Source organism: Papio anubis, chromosome 12 (assembly GCF_008728515.1).
Source record: "Papio anubis isolate 15944 chromosome 12, Panubis1.0, whole genome shotgun sequence".
Lineage (NCBI taxonomy): Eukaryota > Metazoa > Chordata > Mammalia > Primates > Cercopithecidae > Papio > Papio anubis.
Window position 1 is genome coordinate 64,846,293 of NC_044987.1, and position 20,425 is coordinate 64,866,717.

At 38.3% G+C, this 20,425-nt stretch overlaps 1 protein-coding gene across 2 annotated transcripts; it reads right to left on the reverse strand.

Annotated features, from left to right (window-relative positions):
- Nucleotides 1-882: 882 nt before the first annotated feature.
- On the reverse strand, nt 883-19,867 carry TRIM22 (tripartite motif containing 22). 2 transcript variants are annotated; one of them, XM_031652735.1, is made up of 8 exons: nt 19,621-19,867; nt 13,350-13,838; nt 12,623-12,718; nt 11,289-11,519; nt 5,001-5,023; nt 3,265-3,365; nt 2,938-2,964; nt 883-2,689 (listed from the first exon to the last, which is right to left on the reverse strand). In XM_031652735.1, the coding sequence occupies exons 2-8, from the start codon at nt 13,770-13,772 to the stop codon at nt 2,094-2,096; spliced, it is 1,497 nt and encodes a 498-aa protein (XP_031508595.1). In that variant the 5' UTR covers nt 13,773-13,838; nt 19,621-19,867; the 3' UTR covers nt 883-2,093.
- Between the last annotated feature and the right edge of the window lie 558 nt (nt 19,868-20,425).

Below are 20,425 nucleotides of genomic sequence, written 5' to 3' on the forward strand. Positions count from 1 at the left end.
ACTTTCACACTATTCCTCTTTCTTCAAAGTCCTGCAAATCTTGATGTGAATTCTGTACAGTGGCATAACCTGCCCTAATTTATAATGAATACCTGATGGTTAATTTTACATGCTAATTTGACTGGCCATGGAGTGTCCAGATTAAACATTATTTCTGGTTCTATTTTTAAGAGTATGTCTGGTTTTATTTGTAAGGGTGTTTCTGAAAAAGATTAGCACCTGAATTGCTGGACTCAGTAATGTCTGCCTCTCCAAAGCTTGCCTTCCCCCAAGTTGCTGGACATCATCTAATCCATAAAGGACCTGAGTAGGAGAAAGAGTCGAGGAATAAGATATTTGCTTCTTTTCCTGCCTCAGTGCTTGAACTGAGACATGTCACCTCATCTTTTTCTGCCTTTGTACTGGCATTTATATCATCAGCTCCCTGGTTCTTAAGACTTCAGAGCCACACTGACTTATATCACCAGCTTTGTGGGTCTCTGGCTTCCAAATGTCAGATAATGTGAAGTCTTAGCCTCCATAATCAAGTGAGCCAATTCCTCATAAATATGTATCTCTTATTGTTCTGTTTCTCTGGAGAACCCCGACTAATACAATATACTTCTTTAAGAATGTTTTGTGTCTTTGCTATCCTAGGTAGTTCTACTACTCATCCTGTGTTTTAAAAAAGACTTTAAAAAAAAGAAAAAAAAAGAAAAAAAGTACATAGGATGGTAAATGCAATGGTGCACTCAAGTGCTTCATTATGAGAAAAACATCTGAACAGCATAAGGTCTTCTCTTATCAAGGACAGCTAGGCCTAGACATGACCTTCTTTACTGGACATATGGAAACTCATATTCCCTGCAGCCAGATTTTGGAAACTGAAGAATGAGACTTCAGTAGAGCCAAGTATTGTTTTATTGAAGCAAAAAGAAAACAGAACAAAAACAAAAAATTGTTTCCCAAGACATTGAAATGGCTGACATTTTTTCAGTAATAATCAGAACAATATTTATGTTTATATTTAAAATTCATAGAAAAGTGCCTTACATTTAATAAAAGTTTGCTTCTCAAAGTTATCAGAGGAATTAGATACAATCTTGAACACCAATATTAATTTGAGGAAAATACACCAAAAGCATTAAGTAAACTATTTAAGATCATAGAGCTTGTAAGTGAAAAGATAAAATTTGACCTCAGAAACTCTGAGCATTAAAAATCCACTATTAGTAAATAAATTACTACGGATTTCTTGCTTTAATTTTGTGATGAATATGGGGTGTCACTGGTAAACCAACACATTCTCAAGGATACATTATTTAGTGACGGATTCTTATGTACTTTGCTAGATATGAGTTTACAAGTTTCTCTTTCTTCAATCTTTTAAGGGGCAGAGTAAATGAGGAAGAAAAGAGATTGCAAAGGAATTACAGTAATACTGTTCTTTCTATAGGAGGGATTAGATGTATTTCCCTTGCAAATACAAAAAATATATCTATTATTTACTACTAGTGAAACCAAGATACTAGGAATAATAATGTACAAGCATCTCTTGCAAGAAAGGGTAAGATTGTTACAAGTTAAACTGTGACTTCCTCAAATTTATATGTTGGAGTTTTTATTCCCAATACCTCCGAATATTACCTTATTTGGAAATAAGGTCTTTGTGGAGAATATAATGTTAAAATGATTTCATTAAGGCATTAGCGGTGGGCCCTGAGCCAGTATGACTGGTGTCTTAATGAAAAGGGAAAACTTGTGCACAGAGATGTACATGCAGACAATGTGAAGAGTCACAGGGAGAAGATGCTGTCTACAAGTCAAGGAGAGAGGCATGGAACAAAGCCCTTCCTTGCAGACTTCAGAAAGAACCAACTCTGCTGGAATCTAGATTTTGGATTTCCAGCCCACAGTAACAATACAATTACAGTTTAAATCAGCAGTCTATGATGCTTTGTTTTGGAAGCCCTAGCAAATGAATACAAAGACATTCTAAGTAAAAGAAGGGGAAAGAAAGGAAGAGATGGTCTCAGTGGAGATGAACTCAGGTGCAGAATCTGAATCTCAGCACAAGGGCTACTATGCAGAAATAGGTAAGGGAATGAGAACACTCAGGAGCTCGGTTGGCACAGGGTCATGGGGACTTGGCAGTTCCAAGGATTGAAATACGGATAAGCAGGTTGAGAAAAGCGACATCCAGAGAACTTGTAGATGAGTGCTCCATGGTTTGTGACATTGAAAAATGAGACAATGCCTGCCTCATAGTTTAGGAAAACCCCAACACGGCAGGGAGGCACAGCCATAAAGAGAGTCAAAACCTTGGGATCAGCCGAGGAGGAGTCCTCAAAAGCATTATATTCACATGTATTCTGTAATCCTATAACCCAGTAGCCATATTGAGGTCTGTATTTGGAATAAACATTTGCATAATTTACACTCGGATCAAAAACAAACCCAGAGCTCTTCCTTTTATTAGGACTACTTATTTTACTGTATACGCCCAGGATCCAGGCAATCTTTCCAGACACATCTACTTCCCAGTAATATTTCCCCGAAGAGAAATGTTGGCAGCCCAAGACACCAAAATCAGAAAAATCACGTGGATTTGAATTCTTAAATGCGAAGGTGCGTACAGTTGCCACTTGTCTCTGATCCACAGAAACAGCAACATTCGAAATGGTACTGTTTGGATTCAGCATCACGTCCACTGTAGAAAAAATTACAGAGTCAAGTGAAGAATATGGGATAGGTGTGTCTTATGGCATTGAGAAGAGATATATTGAAAGTGGAACTTGTGTCGATATCAAATGGAACTTGTGCTGATAGAGGTTAGTAGGACGTTTAAGAACTACAGGGTATAAGCATGTTTGGGGAGGAACACAAGAGACTCAGATTATGAGTTTTAAGAGTAACCACAATTCTGAAAGGAGGTGATTTGAAAACCCCATATCTTACCCCAGTGGCACTGGACATCTGTCAGCTCTGAAATGACAAAAGTTTCAGTGATGTTGTTAGAAGCAAATGAGTAAGTACTGACACTTGTCTGTTCTCCAGAGTAGGGAAAGGAAAGGGGAATACTGGCATTCTATGCACTGGTGAATGAGAGGATGAATCAGACACCTGGTCATTCCCCCTAAGATAGGACCACATCTACCGCATAGGATTTTCCTCCTTCTCTGGCCCACCTCCTCTCCTATGTCCTAACCTAAAAAAACCACCTGCTTCCCTATTGAGCCCTGATACTAAGAAATCCACACTCAGCCTTCCTCTGAATCCCCTTACCTTTGTGAACTTGCAACATCCTACTGAGATCTGGTGCTCTGAATACACTCTTCAGTTTCTTGGAAACAGGTTTTGGCTTCTTCAGTGTCCAGTTTTCACTCCTAGTGATAACAAAAATTGATAACCTTTACAGCTTTCCCTATTTCTCTCCATCCAAGATCACTGTCTCTCTCACCTTTCACCATACTTACTGATGCACTTGGACCCTCTTCCCTGAGGACAGTAGAGGGGAGACACCTGACACTGGAGCCCAGAGAAATGTGCTCAGGTCTACCTGTCTGCCCACTTCCCCTCTGTGTAACCTTGGGAAGGTCTTCACTCAAAGATGTTCATTTTCTTACTTTTAAAATGTAGTAATTAACCCCACGCTTTCTACCTCTTAAAAATGAATATAAAATTAGATAAAATAATAATGCTTTTTTTTTTTTTTTTTTTTTTTGAGACGGAGTCTCGCTCTGTCACCCAGGCTGGACCTCTTAAAAATGAAAATGAAATTGGATAAAATAATAATGCTTTTTGTTTGTTTGTTTGTTTCTGTTTTGAGACAGTCTTACTCTGTCGTCCAGGCTGAAGTATAGTGGAGCAACCTCGGTTCACTGCAACCTCTGCCTCCCAGGTTCAAGCGATTCTCCTGCCTCACCCTCCTGAGTAGCTGGGATTACAGGTGCCTGCCACCATAATTTTTTTGTACTTTTTTTTGTACTTTTGGTAGAGACAGGGTTTCACCATGTTGGCCAGGCTAGTTTTGAACTCCTGACTTCAAGTGATCCGCCCACCTCGGTCTCCCAAAGTGCTAGGATTATAGGCGTGAGCCACCACACCCAGCCAATAATGCTTTTAAAAGATATTCTGTGCCTCTAAGAAACTTATTTAATATTTAGAAAAGTCATTGCCATCTCAGTGGGTCCACCAGGAAGAGGCCAGAGATGTGGGTTCCTAGACAGGTGGTCATTAAAGAGGCCATAGAATCTGTCTACTGAGTGCTTGAGAGATATCAAAATGGAATCCTATATTGAAGAGCTAAAGGATTTCCAAAATCTGTTATCCCAATATGAGACCTAGAGAATAATCTCTGAGGTTTCAAGTTCTTTGGGGAGAGAAGAAATTACGATGACCAAATTAATTAATAGTGGTCTGATTTTCATGTGTTTAAAAAAACTTTGATGCTGCCAAGTAGGTGGGCAATTTTAGACACAAGAATATTATTTTTTCCTACAAGATAGTAAAGTATGTGAACAAGAAAAGGTTATATTAGCACCAGGACCAAAGCCACTATTCCTCAAGATTCGAATATATTTTTTTAGAAATCTAAAAAGCACCACCTAGAAAGTTATTGTTTATTTTATTCTCAGGGAGGAAAATAAATATAAAGGCGCTGTCTCTGGAAAATTTGGAGTCTGGCATATAAAGAGGGCAGACCCTCACTGCAATAAGACAGGCATCTATGCAATATGGAAACAACAGAGACAAAGGTTTGAATAAAGTGAGTGAAATCATGGGGTTCTGATATTGCAAACTCTTATTCCTAAGGCCTCCATTGGCCCTAACTCTGTGACCTCGCAACACCTAAATTTCTTACAGTTGAAAACTTCACTCTGTGATTAGCAGTTTGGGACAATTTAATACAGTTTCCCAGCCTTGTGATTTTTTATGTTGTTCTGATTGAAGGAAGATATCTTTCAGGACTATAATTCTCTTTTCAGACAAATGAGACCATATCTCTCTTCCACATATACCTTTTCATGACGTCAATCACATCCTGGGGAAAAGATAGAAAACATAAGTCAAGATAGGGTTGCCAGATTTAGAACATAAAAGTGGCTAGTTCAATTTGAATTTGGGATAAACAATACTTTTTTTGTTTTGTATATATGACCCTTGCAATATTTAAGATACTCTTATACTAAAACTATTACGTTTCTTTTATCTGAAATTAAACTTAAACTGAGCATCCTGTATTTTGTCTAGCAATGCTTAAGAGTGATAAGCCCTCCTGTCTTACAAAGTTTTATCCACTTTCCTCCCCACACTCTTACTACCCCTGGATATGGTGGGAATAGATAGATGGTCACAGACTGGGGCCGAAGTGTGGAGATAAGATTCAGACTGACCACTGCAGAGGACTCAGATGAGGGAGTTAGGAAGATGCTTCAAGTATCTCAAGAAGGAATATATTTAAAAAAGAGGGAGAAATTCTAATATTTTTATACATTTTAATTAGATAACCTCATTAATTCATTGTGTTTTCATTTTATACATCAACAGACACAAAATGGCGAAATATGTTTGCCAGATATTTTTTCAGGTTTTAGAGGTTCAATGATGAAAATTAATAATCAAAGTCCTTAAGAAGTGTGCTGTTCCCATGAGAGTAAAAGCAAGCAAGCATCTCAAGTAAAAGTTTGTCTGGCCTCCATGTACTCACTCTACATGCAACTAAACTCTACTGTAGGTGATCTCATCCATTTTTCAGTATGAAACAAGCCACAGGAGCAAGTAACTGCGTAGGTCTTAAATGTAACTTACTATTTCCCAACTATTTACACCCCACTGTCCAGAATAGTATCAATATCCACTTAGTCATCATCTTAGAAACTATAAAATTTTATCCTGGATTCCAACATTTTATTAACCTAGACTAGTTTCCATTTTTAACTGTTTTTAGCTGTCTTTTCTTTCTCACCATGACCTTTATTTCCTTTATTTTTTTGAACAAATATGTGCCAATGTATTTGGTCTCCCTGCTGTCTGATCTGACCTCCTTTATACCAACAAAGAATTGACCTCCAGTTGACTTCACACCCTCAGAAATAGTTTCACTGCCTGTATTAGCTTTTTTGTTGTTATAATGTCTGACAAAACCCAACTAAAACTGGTTTAAATTTTAAAAAAACAAATTCAAGGGGTTAAGTATAATTTTACTCATAGCTGGGTTTTTAAACTAAAATCTTGCCATCAGAATCTGGTTTTTCTTCTAAAAATTATATTTTATACCTAGTATATTGACTTATTTTCAGATTAATTATGGCATCAGCTTGATTTTCTTGGTTTAAATTATTATCCCTGATATGATACCCATCAGAAAAGACAAATTCTCTTTTTACTCATGACAGTAAAATTCTAAGGCATGCAAACTATTGACCCCAATTGAGTCAAGTATATATCGTAAAATAATAACTGTAAGCTTGGAAAAACTATAAGAATTGGCTATAATGATTTACCAGAACTGAGTAACATACATGCCTAATGCTACTAATTTTGTCTACTTTAACCAACTACAGGGAATGAGATAGGGTAGTGATGGTTCCTCAAAAGTTATTGTAAAGAAACAATCAAAAGGAATAGAGGTTGGACAAACAAATGTTGTCCTCTATGGTCCATTCCTCAGCTGTCTGCCACCTCTTCACCCTTATTACCAAACTGTTTCCAAAAAATGGCACAATATAATACAATGGCTACAATAACATTAAAAATAGATAATTTATACCATATAACCACTATAACTAAAAATAAATCAAAGACCTAAAGCTATAAAACTCCTAGAAGAAAAAGGGAAAATTGTATGACATTGGATTTGGTAGCTATTTGTTGGCTATGATATAAAAAGTGAAGCCAATGTGAGAAAAAAATAAACAAACAGACCTTTACCAATATCAAACTTTAAAAAAATCACTCTTAAGTTATGAAAAACACTATGAAGAGAGTGAAAAGCCAATCCATAGAATGGGAAAGCATAGTTACAAATCATATGTCTAATAAGGTATTAATATCTAGAATCTGTAAATGACTCCTATAATTCAACAAGAAAATCAACATCCATTCAGATAAAATGGATGGTTTCTCAACAAACTGGTAATAAAAGAGAACATCCTCAAAACTGATAAGAAACATGTATAAGTAATATACAGCTAATATCATAATTAATAGTGAAAGTCTGAATTACTTCCTCTTAAAATCAAGAAAAAGACTAGTGTGTGTGGTTTCACCACTACGGTCAACATTGTAGTGGAAGTTCTATCAAGTGCAATAAAAAAACACACACACGGCCGGGCGCGGTGGCTCAAGCCTGTAATCCCAGCACTTTGGGAGGCCGAGACGGGCGGATCACGAGGTCAGGAGATCGAGACCATCCTGGCGAACACAGTGAAACCCCGTCTCTACTAAAAAATACAAAAAAAAACTAGCCGGACGAGGTGGCGGGCACCTGTAGTCCCAGCTACTCGGGAGGCTGAGGCAGGAGAATGGCGTAAACCCGGGGGGCGGAGCTTGCAGTGAGCTGAGATCTGGCCACTGCACTCCAGCCCGGGCGACAGAGCCAGACTCCGTCTCAAAAAAAAAAAAAAAAAAAAAAAACACACACACAAACACACATAACAACAAAAAAGAAAGATAAAAAAGAAAAAAGGAAAAATAAAAGGAAATAAGACATCTAGCATGAAAGAGAAGTAAAACTATATTTGTTTGGTAGAATGATTTTTTTTCCTTTGCGTATATAACCAGTAGTGGGATTGCTGGGTCTAACAGTAGCTCTGTTTTAAGTTCTTTCAGAAATCTCCAGACTGCTTTCTACAATGGCTGAAATAATTTACATTTCTACCAACAGAGTACATGCTCCCATTACTCTGTAGCCTCACTAGCATCTGTTAATTTTTGACTTTATAATAATAGCCATTCTGACTGTTGTGAGATGGTATCTTGCTGTGATTTTGATTTGCATTTCTCTGGTTATCAGCAATGATGAGTATTTTTTCATATGTTTGTTGGCAGCCTGTATGTCTTCTTTTCATAAATGCCTGTTCATTATTTTGCCCATTTTTAATGGGACACTTTGTTTTTTTGCTTGCAAAGACATGGAATCAACCCAGGTATCCATCAGTGGTAGACCGGATAAACAAAATGTGGTACATATACACCATGGAATACTACACAGCCATAAAAAAGAATAAAATCATGTTCTTTGAAACATCAATGCAGCAGGAGGCCATAATCCTAAGCAAATTAACACAGGAACTGAAAATCAAGCACTGCATGTTCTCACTTATAAGTGGAAGCTAAATATTGAATATACGTGGACATAAATATGGAAATAATAGACACTGCAGGCTACACTAGGGGAGGGAGGAAGGGTGTGTGGGCTGAAAAACTACTGATTGGGTACTATGCTTATTACCTGGGTGATGGGATCTGTATCCCAAACCCTTTGCATGTAACAAACCTGTACATATACTCCCTGTATCTTAAATAAAAGTGAAAATTTAAAAATTAACTATATTTATTTACAGATAGCATGATTAGGTATGTAAATGATCTCAAAGAATATACACAGAAACACACAACTACTAAAACTAGTAAAAGTTTAGCATGTGGAATAAATATTAAAGTTTTGAAAGAATAAAATCCATGATTCAAGAATTTTATATTCAGAAATTTTGTCCTGCAATAATGAAGAAATACTTTGCCATAAATGTTAAAAGACGTTTGGGGGAAGAAAAGATTATATGTCTGAAATTCAGATCTTCACAAAGAGAGAACAAGCACTGAAAAAGAAATAAAAATAAAATAAAATATTTTATTTTTCTTATTCTCAACTAATATATAAGATAATGGTTTAAAGTAATAATATCAACAATGTAGCAGGTGATTACAGCTTATGGATAAGTGAAATGGATGACAGCAATGTTACTCAAGATTGAGGATACTCTGCTCTAAGGTACCTGCACTACATGTGAAGGGGTATAGTGTTATTTGTAAGTAGACTTAGATTAGCTGTAAATGCGTATTACAAACTCCAGGGCAAGCACTAAGCCTTTATATATATATGTATGGTGTTATTTATATTTTTAAAATATATTTTTATATATTTATAAAATGTTTATTTTTTAATATTTTTATACTTCAATATATATGTATGTTTTATATTTATATATACCTTTATGCATATTAGTTATATGTAACTAATATGTTATGTATATTAGTTATGTATATGATATATAACTAATATAGCTATATTAGTTATGTATATTACTAATACATAACTAATAAGCTAAGAGAGGAAAGAAAATTGAATAATATGAAATACTCAATTGAATAATACAAAATAGTTAAAAGTAAAAGAGGGCAGAAAAAGGGAGGAAGGGAGAAAAGCAAAGAACAAGTAGAGTAAATAGAAAACAGTCAAAAATGGTAGGTGTTTTAATTTTCTGGGATTGCTGTAACAAAGTAGCACAAACTGTATGGTTTTTAAACAACTGAGATTTATTCTCTCACAGTTCTTGAATCTAGATCCAAACTCCTATAGCTAACATCAGGAAGTGAGAGACTGAGTACTTTCCTCCTAAGGTCAGGAAAAAGGAAAGGATATCCCCTCTCTCCATGCCTACTGAACATTGTACTGAACATTGTACTAGAAGTCCTAGTTAGTGCAATAAAATAAGTAAAGACACATGAAAACTATACAAACTGCTGGCCGGGCGTGGTGGCTTATGCCTGTAATCCTAGCACTTTGGGAGGCCAAGGCGGGTAGATTGCCTGAGCTCAAGAGTTCGAGACCAGCCTGGGCAACACAGTGAATCCCTGTTTTTACTAAAATATAAAAAAAAATTAGCCAGGTGTGGCGGTGTGCGCTAGTCCCAGCTACTTGGGAGGTTAAGGAGGGGGAATTATTTGAACCCAGGAGGTGAAGTTTGCAGTGAGCTGAGATCATGCCACTACACTCCAGCCTGGGTAACAGAGCAAGACTCCTTCTCCAAAAAAAAAAAAAAAAAAAAAAACAGAAAAGAAAACTATACAAACTGCAAAGTATGAAATAATTAACTTTATTCTCAGATGGCATGATTTTCTATGTAGAAAATGCCAAAGAATTGACATTTTAAAAAAAAACTCTTCTATGACTAATAAGTAATTATAGCAAGGTTGCAATATACATGATTAAAACACTAAAGTCAATTTCTTTTCTATGTGCCAGCAATGAAGAATTGAAATTTGAAATAGAAAAAATCACAATAGCACCAAAAATAAAAAATAGGATAAACTCTAAAAAGAGATGTACAGAATCTACATGTGGAAATAATAAGCTTTTCAGCAGTGTTAGTTTTTAGGAAAAAGCAAATTAAAACTACATTGAGATACCATTACATTCCCACTAGAAAGGCTGTAACTAAACAAAAAAAAAAAAAAAAGAAGGAAATATCAAGTATTAAAAAGGATGTGAAGAACCTAGAAACTTTTTATATTACTTTTTATAAGCTTTTATATTGTTACTCATATAGAATGAGTAATGACTTTGGAAAATAGTACAACAACTTAAAAATTATACATAAACTTAACATATAACACTCTTAAAATCTACTCAAGATAAATGAAAACATGTTTGTATGAGGACATGTAAGTGAATGTTTACTGTAGCATTATTCATAATAGTCCCTAACTAGAAAATATTCATATAGCCACCAACTGGTGAATACACAAACATAACATGATTTATTGAGATAATGGAATAGTATTAGCAATAAGAAAGAGCAAAATGCTGATATACTGCAATATAAATAAACCTCAAAATATTATGCTAAATTAAAGATGCCAGATGCAAAAGACTACATGTTGTATAATTCAATTCATATTGAAAGGTCCAGAGAAGCCAATTCTATACAGACAGAAAACAGATTGGTTGCCAGGAGGTGGAGGTAGAAGCAGATATTGACTGTAAACAGGCATGAGAAATGTTTTTGATGTGATGGGGAAGTTCTAAAACTAATTTGCTCGTGGTACAAAGAATCTTCTCTCCAAGCTCAAATTTTTACACTGCCTCTCATAAGTAAATAATAATGGGAATTTCCCTTGCCACTCATACACTTAATTATCTCTGTGACTCCTGAAATGATGGGCATAAAAGGGGCACTGCCGGACCAAAGGAACCATTTAATGTCACCACACAGAAGAAAGCCTAGAGACTGGGAAGGGAAGGAAAATCAGCCTCTGTGTTTTCCCCCTAATCTCACATGTAGGTGCTCCATCCCAAGTCTTACCTGCAGCATCTCTATTGATGACCCCCTCAACCTCCGCTGGAGATCTGAGATGAGCTTGCTGGCATCCTGCCTCTGCTGGACCAGCTGGTCGCTAGCTGCTGCCAGGTTATCCAGCACATTCACCTCACCTTCCTCCAGCTTTTGCAGCTCTCTCTGCTCCTCACTGTCCAAGATGACTCTCATTTCATTGAACCCTTTCAGAATTTTCTGTCTCTCGATCTGGATATAATTCTTGGGAATGAGAAGAGAAAGAGGCAGTCAGTCTGACTGGTTGAAGGCCTGCTTTGTATGAGCCTGGGAGCCAGGATAAGAACTGTTTTCCTCAGGGAGTTCTCAAAAGGAATACAAGGCAAAAGCCAATACACAATTTCTGGTGAAGCCATGCTTTTCTATTTTTTAACCGGAACTCCTTCCAAAGCAATACACTCAAGTCTTTTATTGAGGCCTAATCTGAGACAAAATGTGATGCTTGGGTGAGGCTTGGATTATAGACACCTGTCCTGAACAACCTTGCCTTTCTCTCTCTTAAATACCTCTACCTGGTCGGGCACAGTGGCTCACGCCTGTAATCCCAGCACTTTGGGAGGCAGAGGTGGGCGGATCACGAAGTCAGGAGATCAAGACCATCCTGGCTAGCATGGTGAAACCTCATCTCTACTGAAAATACAAAAAATTGGCCGGGCGCGGTGGCTCAAGCCTGTAATCCCAGCACTTTGGGAGGCCGAGATGGGCGGATCACGAGGTCAGGAGATCGAGACCATCCTGGCTAACACGGTGAAACCCCGTCTCTACTAAGAAATACAAAAAAAAAATAGCCGGGCGAGGTGGCAGCGCCTGTAGTCCCAGCTACTCGGGAGGCTGAGGCCGGAGAATGGCGTGAACCCGGGAGGCGGAGCTTGCAGTGAGCTGAGATCCGGCCACTGCACTCCAGCCTGGACAACAAAGGGAGACTCTTGTCTTAAAAAAAAAAAAAAAAAAAAAAAAAAATTCCCCTACCCAAACCACCTAAACAGGGAATCCTGGGTCTTTCCTCAGGTTGTTTACTGGAAGGATTGGAGCCCCAAACTTGATGACACAAATGGAACACAGGATTCACAGGAAGCATTTTCACAGGTATTTCCCTCCATGCCTTCACTTCCAAATATTGTGTTGATTTATGATATGTCTGCCCTCCAGCCCCCAAACTCCATAGGGAAGGAATTAAATGAGACCTAATCAAATGACTTCTATAATTGTTAATTCTAGCACAGCAAAGGGGAAGTGGTCTCCTTGTGATAGAGCCCAAGGTCCTGCCCAGATTCCTGTCTAATTATCCCTTAGGTGTCTCCTCCTGCCTTCCAGATGGTTCTCTCTTGTCTGATGTCATCTTCCAGCTTCTCAGCTTCTTGATCCTCCTTTGTCAGCTTCTGCAGGGCTGCCTGCAGCTTTTCCTGTGAGAAAGAAATTATACCAGAGTAAAGTTATGAGTTTTCTCAGCACCTGGATAGAGGATAGCGAGGAAGAAATTGGATGGCTCTCAGAAGGGACTAGTTTACAGAAACAGTGAGGCTGGTGATTAGAACCTATGGCATGGGGGAAAATCTGAGGAGATGAACGTATTCCTTATTACTGGATGATGGAAGTTACCATCCCCTTATCAAGAGTAGCCTGATTCTTTTCCTAGAGAAAAAGCAGACCCTGCATTAAGAAAAGACTTCCTTTCATTGCCACACTTGCCACATCTAACAAGATATGTTCCCAAAAACACCTTTCTTCTCGGAGTGGCAATTAAAGCTTATCTTACAAAGCAATTCTCCATTCATTCAACTGTTCCTTGCTAAAAATTTGTGCTCTTTTAAATAAAAACAATGTGCAGCACTGTCCTTCAGGCTTCAGAAACTAAGTAAAGTTTGTAAAGAGATCACAAACTAAGTAAAAAGTTTGTAAAGAAATCTGAGAGATTGTAAAGATCTCTCAGTTCTATGGTGAAAAGGGGAACAAAGCAGGACAAAAAACGTGGAGATTTCACATCAGGTACCATCTTCTGCTCTCTGCTTTCTCTTCTTCTACCTTGGAGCCTACCTGACATTCCTTGACCACCTCGTTTATGCGGAATGTTTGGTGACCTTGGTGTTCCTGAGACAGTTCACAAACCCAGCAAATGACTTTTCCATCTTCCTTACAGAAGATCTGGAGTTTTTTTCCATGGTGCTCACAGATGTCTCTCTTCTGCCCCTCCTGTGGGCTCATCTTGACCTCCTTGACTCTCTCAACTATGTTGGCCAGATGCCGATTAGGTCGGAGCTTCCCAGGCTGGAATCTGCTCTGACACACAGGACAGCTGCTTTCTCCTCTTGAGATGGTCACTGACTCCTTGATCTTTGCAGTGATGCAGGCTTGGCAGAAGCTGTGGCCACAATCTAGGCTCAGAGGTTCTGTTAGGAGCTCCAGGCAGATGGGGCAGGTCACCTCCTTCTCTATGTCTACCTTTACTGAGAAATCCATTGCACTGCTCCCTTGGCTTCTTTCTGTCTTGACTCTTGAACTTCTTGGTCAGAAAATCCTGCAGTGCTGGGAATGTTGAAGGGGACAGGGTAAGAAAAGCGGGAATGGAAAGAATACTGCTTTTACAGAGATTTAGAACAGGACAAAAAATTAATATTTACCAGAGAAAGGAGAAAAGAAAGGCAAGAAGAATAAACCAATGACAGAATAAAATGGACTTTGTAGTAATTTGAAACACTTTATTCTTAATTTTTGTCTCAGGACAAATTTCACCCCATCAAGGCAATTATTGTTATTTTCTCTTCTACTGGAGAGGACAAACTGAAGCTTTTCTACCAAGAGGTTCGTGTAACCCATCATTTATCCTGCCTTTTGTTCCCCAACCCAAAACACATTTTCCACGTTAAATGCACTAAGCACACCGCTGCCCCTGGGCTTTCGCACATGCTTTTCTCTCTGGATGACGTGATTGTATCTCTAATATTTGCATGATTCACTAATATTTGTGTATTTTTAAGCTACTGAGTTGTATTTATATAGCATCAAACACTCTCATTTTTAAGTGTATAATGTGATAATTTCTACTAAATTTGTGGAACTATATGACTGTTACTGTAACCCAATTTAAAATTATTTTTACCACCTGAAAAAAAAAAAAAAAAAAAACCCCTAATGCCGTTACTCCTATTCTGATCCCAAGCTCCAGACAATCACTAATATCCTTTGGGTTTTTAATCAATTGATAAAAATAGAATCATAATATATGGTCTTTAGTATCTGAATTATTTTACTTATACTGTTAAGGTTTATCTCCTCTGCTTTTTCCACATGTAAAAAACACCTCCTCAATTAAACTATGAAATCTATGACTCCTCAAGGCTTTTGCACTTGCTCCTCTCTCTGCATAAAATGATCCTTCCCCTGATGTTAGCAAGAGTCATTCTTACATTTAATTCAATCTCTTAGATGTCCTCTTCTTAGAAGGACATACTATAACTTACTTATAGCAAAACCACCAGTAATATCACTCACTGCACATTTATCTTCTTATTTTTACTATGTAATATATAAGATTGTTCTTTAAATGTCTACTTCTTCCTCCTGAAAAGTAATCCATTCATAGACATGGGACTGTTTTTGTTCACTGATATGTCCTCTATACATAGAAGAGTGAATCACATACAGGAATAAAATGTTGAATGAATATTTAAAGCTACAACTTTCTTATCCCTCCATAGATGATTAGACCTTTTAATCAGATTTTCATCTTTTCTTTCCATCAATTAGCAGTTTCCCAATAGCTGAGCTTTGGGACCATGATTATGGTTTCCAGTGAAGAAGAGTTCACATCCTAACACATCTACCCATAGCAAGTCCTCCCATGACCTCACACTCACTCCCCAAAGACATACACACACACCCACACACCACCGCAACCACCACCACCGCCACCATCACAATAAGAAAATAATTTTATCATGAAGAATTTTATAACCAGTTACAATTTAGAAATAATTTGACTTCTTTATTCTTCATACAAAACCCTCGAGAAAGAAGAATACTCCCTTTCTTCAGGTGTGTCAATAGAATTAAGCAACTTACAAAGATCACTCATTCTAATCTAATAGGTAGAGTAAGAGTGAATGTATCGTCTCCAAGGTCCTCCTTCAGAATTCTCTCCACTACCGCACAGATTTAAACAGACAACAAAGGTAAAGGTTACAACAGCTATACTGATACCCAGTGCTATGGGGGTATAGAAATGGAGAGATCCAGACCAGCTATGTAGTTCTGGGGCATGCTGTGGTTTTAAATGTTGAAACCTTGGCCTGGACATATGGCTAGGATGGTGATAGGAACCTAAAGATATATATCTTTAGGGAAGAGGAAAAGAGGCTAAAATAGTTATAGGATCACACACGTGACATAGACTCAATGAATATACTTTTTAAAGAAACATTTGTTGGTCATGGGAGAAAAGTCTCTATCCATAAAGGAGGCCAAGTATATTGAGAATATGTAGCGGAGGGATAAAGTCTGTCCTGTTTCTCCCCAAATGATGCTGGAATCCTAATGTGTGAATGTCCTTTTATTTGCAGATAGTATATTTAAATACTATTTAGTTACCATGTGTTCATTAGGATAGACCCTTATCCAACATGACTGTATCCTTATTAAAAAGGGACATTTACACACAAGGAATATGCTAGGGTGAAGAAGAAAGCAGAGATCAAGGTGATGCACCTATAAGCCAAGGAATGCTAAAGGTTTCCAGGAAACTATTAGAAGCTGGAAGAGAGGCATGGAGCAGATGCCTCCTTCATAGCCTTCAGAAGGAGCCAGCCCTGCCAATACATTTTATCTTGGATAACTAGCCTCCAGAATTGTAAGGCAATATATTTCTGCTATTTAAGCCAACCACTTTTGGTACTTTTTCTACGACAGCTCTAGAAAACTAATACAAGTGCTTATTTTTCTTGATTTATTCATTCTTTATTCTAACATTGAAGAAATATAGCCCCATTGAAACCCTTCCAACCTAAGACAGGTAAACAGATAGACACATAAACAAAATGCATGCTCCCCTTTGAAGGTGGTACAAATGTAGGAGTTTTTATGACACGGTGAAGGCTAACTAGGTCCATAACTTCCTTATTTCAGAATACTCTGATTACCTGCACAGAAGCTTTCCGTATGTGTACAATTTAGATTAAAAAAAAAATGGTCAGGCGCTGGGGTTCAAACCTATAATCCCAGCACTTTGGGAGGCTGAGGCAGGCAGATTACCTGAGGTCAGGAGTTTCAGATCAGCCTGGCTAATATGGTGAGACCCTGTATCTACTAAAAAAAAAATACAAAAATTAGTTAGGTGTGATGGCATTTGCCTATAGTCCCAGCTACTTGGGAGGCTGAGGCAGGAGAATCGCTTGAACCCGGGAGGCAGAGGTTGCAGTGAGCTGAGATCACGCCACTGCACTCCAGCCTGGCAACAGAGCAAGACTCCATAAATAAATAAATAAATAAATAAATAAATATTAAATTAAATTAGAGTAGCTACACAATAAGGAGAAAAACTGCTATAAGGAGTTTAGCCACCAATATCTTTTTTTTTTCTTTTTTGAAACAAGGTCTCACTACGTTGCCCAGGCTGGTCTCAAACTCCTGAGCTCAAGTGATCCTCTTGTCTCGGCTTCCCAAAGTGCTGGGATTTTTGGCTAGGCATTGGCAGGAGCCACCATGCCTGGCCTAGCCAACATTTTTTAAATTTCCCCTGTTCCTTGGGTCAGGAACTACCAATGGAGAAAATAGTTCCTGTTCTTGGCATGCAGAAACCTGTAGAACTTAGAAACATTGTTACCACTTCCTATTTGTCTAAACTCAGAGTTCCTTTTTCAATGGCCCATTAAAATGTCCAGGGTTTAGTTTTCTCTACATTAATGACCCTTTTTCCAAGAGTTCTAACTCTCTGGTCAATATGTTTCAGGTAAGTCATTTTGTAACAGAGGACAAATTTCATAAAGCTACTCCAGTTTCATCTCTTTCTCTCACAGCTAGTTCATCAGTTCTTAAATCCATCATTTTATTGAAGATTCTGCTCAAAATCATTTTCTCACAGTGAGACCTAATCTGAAATCTATATTTAAAGTTGCAAAGCCCTTGACAAGAGCACTGCAGATACCAGATCCTATTGCAGCCCTTTTAGTTTGTTGCTTTTGCTTTGTTGATTTTACATTTATCCTGTAGTAACTGCTACCTTTTTGCTACATTAAAACTGCTGGTTTGCTTCCTTTTTTTTTTTTTGAGACGGAGTCTCGCTCTGTAGCCCAGGCTGGAGTGCGGTGGCACCATCTCAGCTCACTGCAAGCTCTACCTCCCAGGTTCAAGCCATTCTCCTGCTTCAGCCTCCCGAATAGCTGGGATTACAGGCGCCCGCCACCACGCCCGGCTAATTCTTTGTATTTTTGGTAGAGACGGGGTTTCACCATGTTAGTCAGGATGGTCTTGATCTCCTGACCTCATGATCCATCCACCTCGGCCTCCCAAAGTACTGGGATTACAGGCCTGAGCCACCGTGCCCAGCCTACTTCCTTTATTTGACTGCATGTTTACTTCCTTTTCCCTAGTCCAGAGAACAATCTCTTCCCAGTATTTAATGTTTATTGGATATCAAATAGTTTCTTTTTTTTTTTTTTTACTCTAGCTGTATGCTTTTGTTTTGTGAATTTAGTCAAAAATATTTTTTAAAAATTAATAGTACAGTTTTATTCATTGGGCCCTGTACTAGATTTGAGTAGACAATTAATAAATACTAGATATGGACCTTGACAAGATGTACAGCACAGACACATAAGGAGACAGTTACCTGGACCTCTGAAAAATGAAATAAAGAAAAGGACGCATCAGAATATGGGTGACACAGGCATCAAGGTACAAAATGCTCAGAGATAAGATCAAGATAAAACTCAGGAGAAATTACCAACTCCTTGCCTTGACTCTGTGCAAGGGAAAAGTGAGTAGGGAGTTGAGGGAACTCATGATGAAAAGGTGTACCTAGAATAATGGCAACTTCTAAAGCAGGAGCAGATACCCAAGGTTCGTGGGGTGCTACAGAAGTAAGAGTAAGCTGTGGGCTCTCAGAAGAACAAGTTCCCTGTGGCTGGACCTTCAGAGACAAGTGACCAAAGCGGAGCTGCAGAGATGAGCAGCAGTCTGACCATTCTGCAACCTCTCTCATCAGACTAACCAGAGGGCTGCCAATTCATCAGGAAAGCTATGGACAGCATCCGAAAAGTTACCAGAAGGCAAGTAAAAGGATATGCTTCAAAAGGGCCTTCCTCCTGAAGAATGAGTACCTAAGACTCCTTCCCCTCATACCCAGATCCAGATAAGGGCTCTCATCCCTGCTGAACCTCATCATGAGATTGCTTTATGAAAAATGAAAACAGCTTCATTGCACAAGCTTCTTCGGGAGAAAGGAGGGGGGAATTTGCTGCCTCTGAATAAAAGAATATTCTGATCCACGTTGGCAAACTGGAAAAATCAAAATGACAGAATAGGAATGTGGGATATGATAAGGTTTCTCTTCAAATAGCCTGATCAATCCTTTATTCTTTAATTCACAGTGCCCCCTCCCGCCCCCCATTTCCCGTTTCTTCTCTTTTCTTTCCTTTCTGCTTTTGCTACATGCCCAGACATGCCACAGTAGCAGGCGTTATCAGTACCAACTCACATTCCTTTCCTTATTTTGGAAGATTAGTTTTCTAGCTCATCGCAGACACCCCTTCCCCATCTCCCCACTCTCCCTCACGTGCTCATCTTATCTAAAGAAAGTTAAAATGTTTAGCCAACTGGGTCTAGTTTAGATTGTGTGGCTGACTCCAGCCAATGGGGAAATGACACAGGGGCAAGATTTGCATCAGGAATAAAAAATTTCTTCCTCCTTTGTTCTAGTGTGCTCTCATGGTGACTGGCCAAGAAGAAGCACCCGTCTACGCAGAAGTAAAATTGCTTTGCTGAGAAATCCTTTGTTTGAGTGCTCATCTCCCTTAAGATTCTGAGCTTTATTTCCAACAAGGAAGATGATGGAGGTACCTAGATTGAAGAAATGAATGGTCTCTCTAGGAAACAAACAAGACTTTTTGCTTTTGCAAACCTCTCTTCTTTAAAGGTTACCCCTTTCCCAGACTCAATGCTTTCTTCCTCCGCCATTTCAGCAGACAGTTCATAAGCTGCCTCTTTTTGTTTATGCAGAGCAGCTTCAGAACCACAAATTAAACTCACCCAGACACAATCAACCTATTCTTCTCAAAGCCTCCCATTCTATGCTCCCACAAATTGCCCCACTCACCTTCAGTCCAAAGTAGAGGAGTCTTGAATCAGGGGAGAAGAGTGAGGGCAGGGCAGGAGCAGGCGTGGACCAGATTCACTCACAGGAGCTGAGTGAGAAACGAAAGTTAAGTTCTCAGAAGTGAAAGAAAACAAAGGAAGCTGAATAGGAACTTACATAACAATAAGCCCTGGGGAATAGTAATGTTGCAGTATGTTCTAGCATCTGCTGTACCGGCAAGGCACTCAGTCACTACTTCCTTGTTCTTAGTGTGGTTTCCTCAAGCAAAAATATTTGAATAAAAAGAATGTGAATTACAGTTATACATTCTACAGCTTGCCTGAACACTTAGAATTCCAATGCAGTCCTAAAATTATTATCAAATTTATCTTCTATTTAAGACCTAAGCAAGGAAAATAAAGATCCAGAGACTTGGGACCTACCTTCTTGAAATGCAGTCTGATGAGGAAGATACTCAGTTATAAAGCTCTACAAATTTGGACTGACAAGATGAGTATTAGCAGCTGACATTGTGAATGGTAAAAATAAAATTATTTTTATAAATAAAAGGACCTTTAGTGTGAGCCCATTGAAAAAAATGTTCTCAAAATGTCATTAAATCTTAAAAGTCCATCAGTTAATTATCACTTCCTGCTCCTAATCCAGACAGGCCAGATGAGGATGGATTCCAGAGAATAATAGAGGTAAAACTGTGTCAGTGTCATGTTACCTAGCCACGGAGGCAGGTGAGGACATGCAAGTTAATGGATGATGCTGTTTAATTATAATCATTCACTGAGTTACTCTCATGCCTTCACAATTTTTC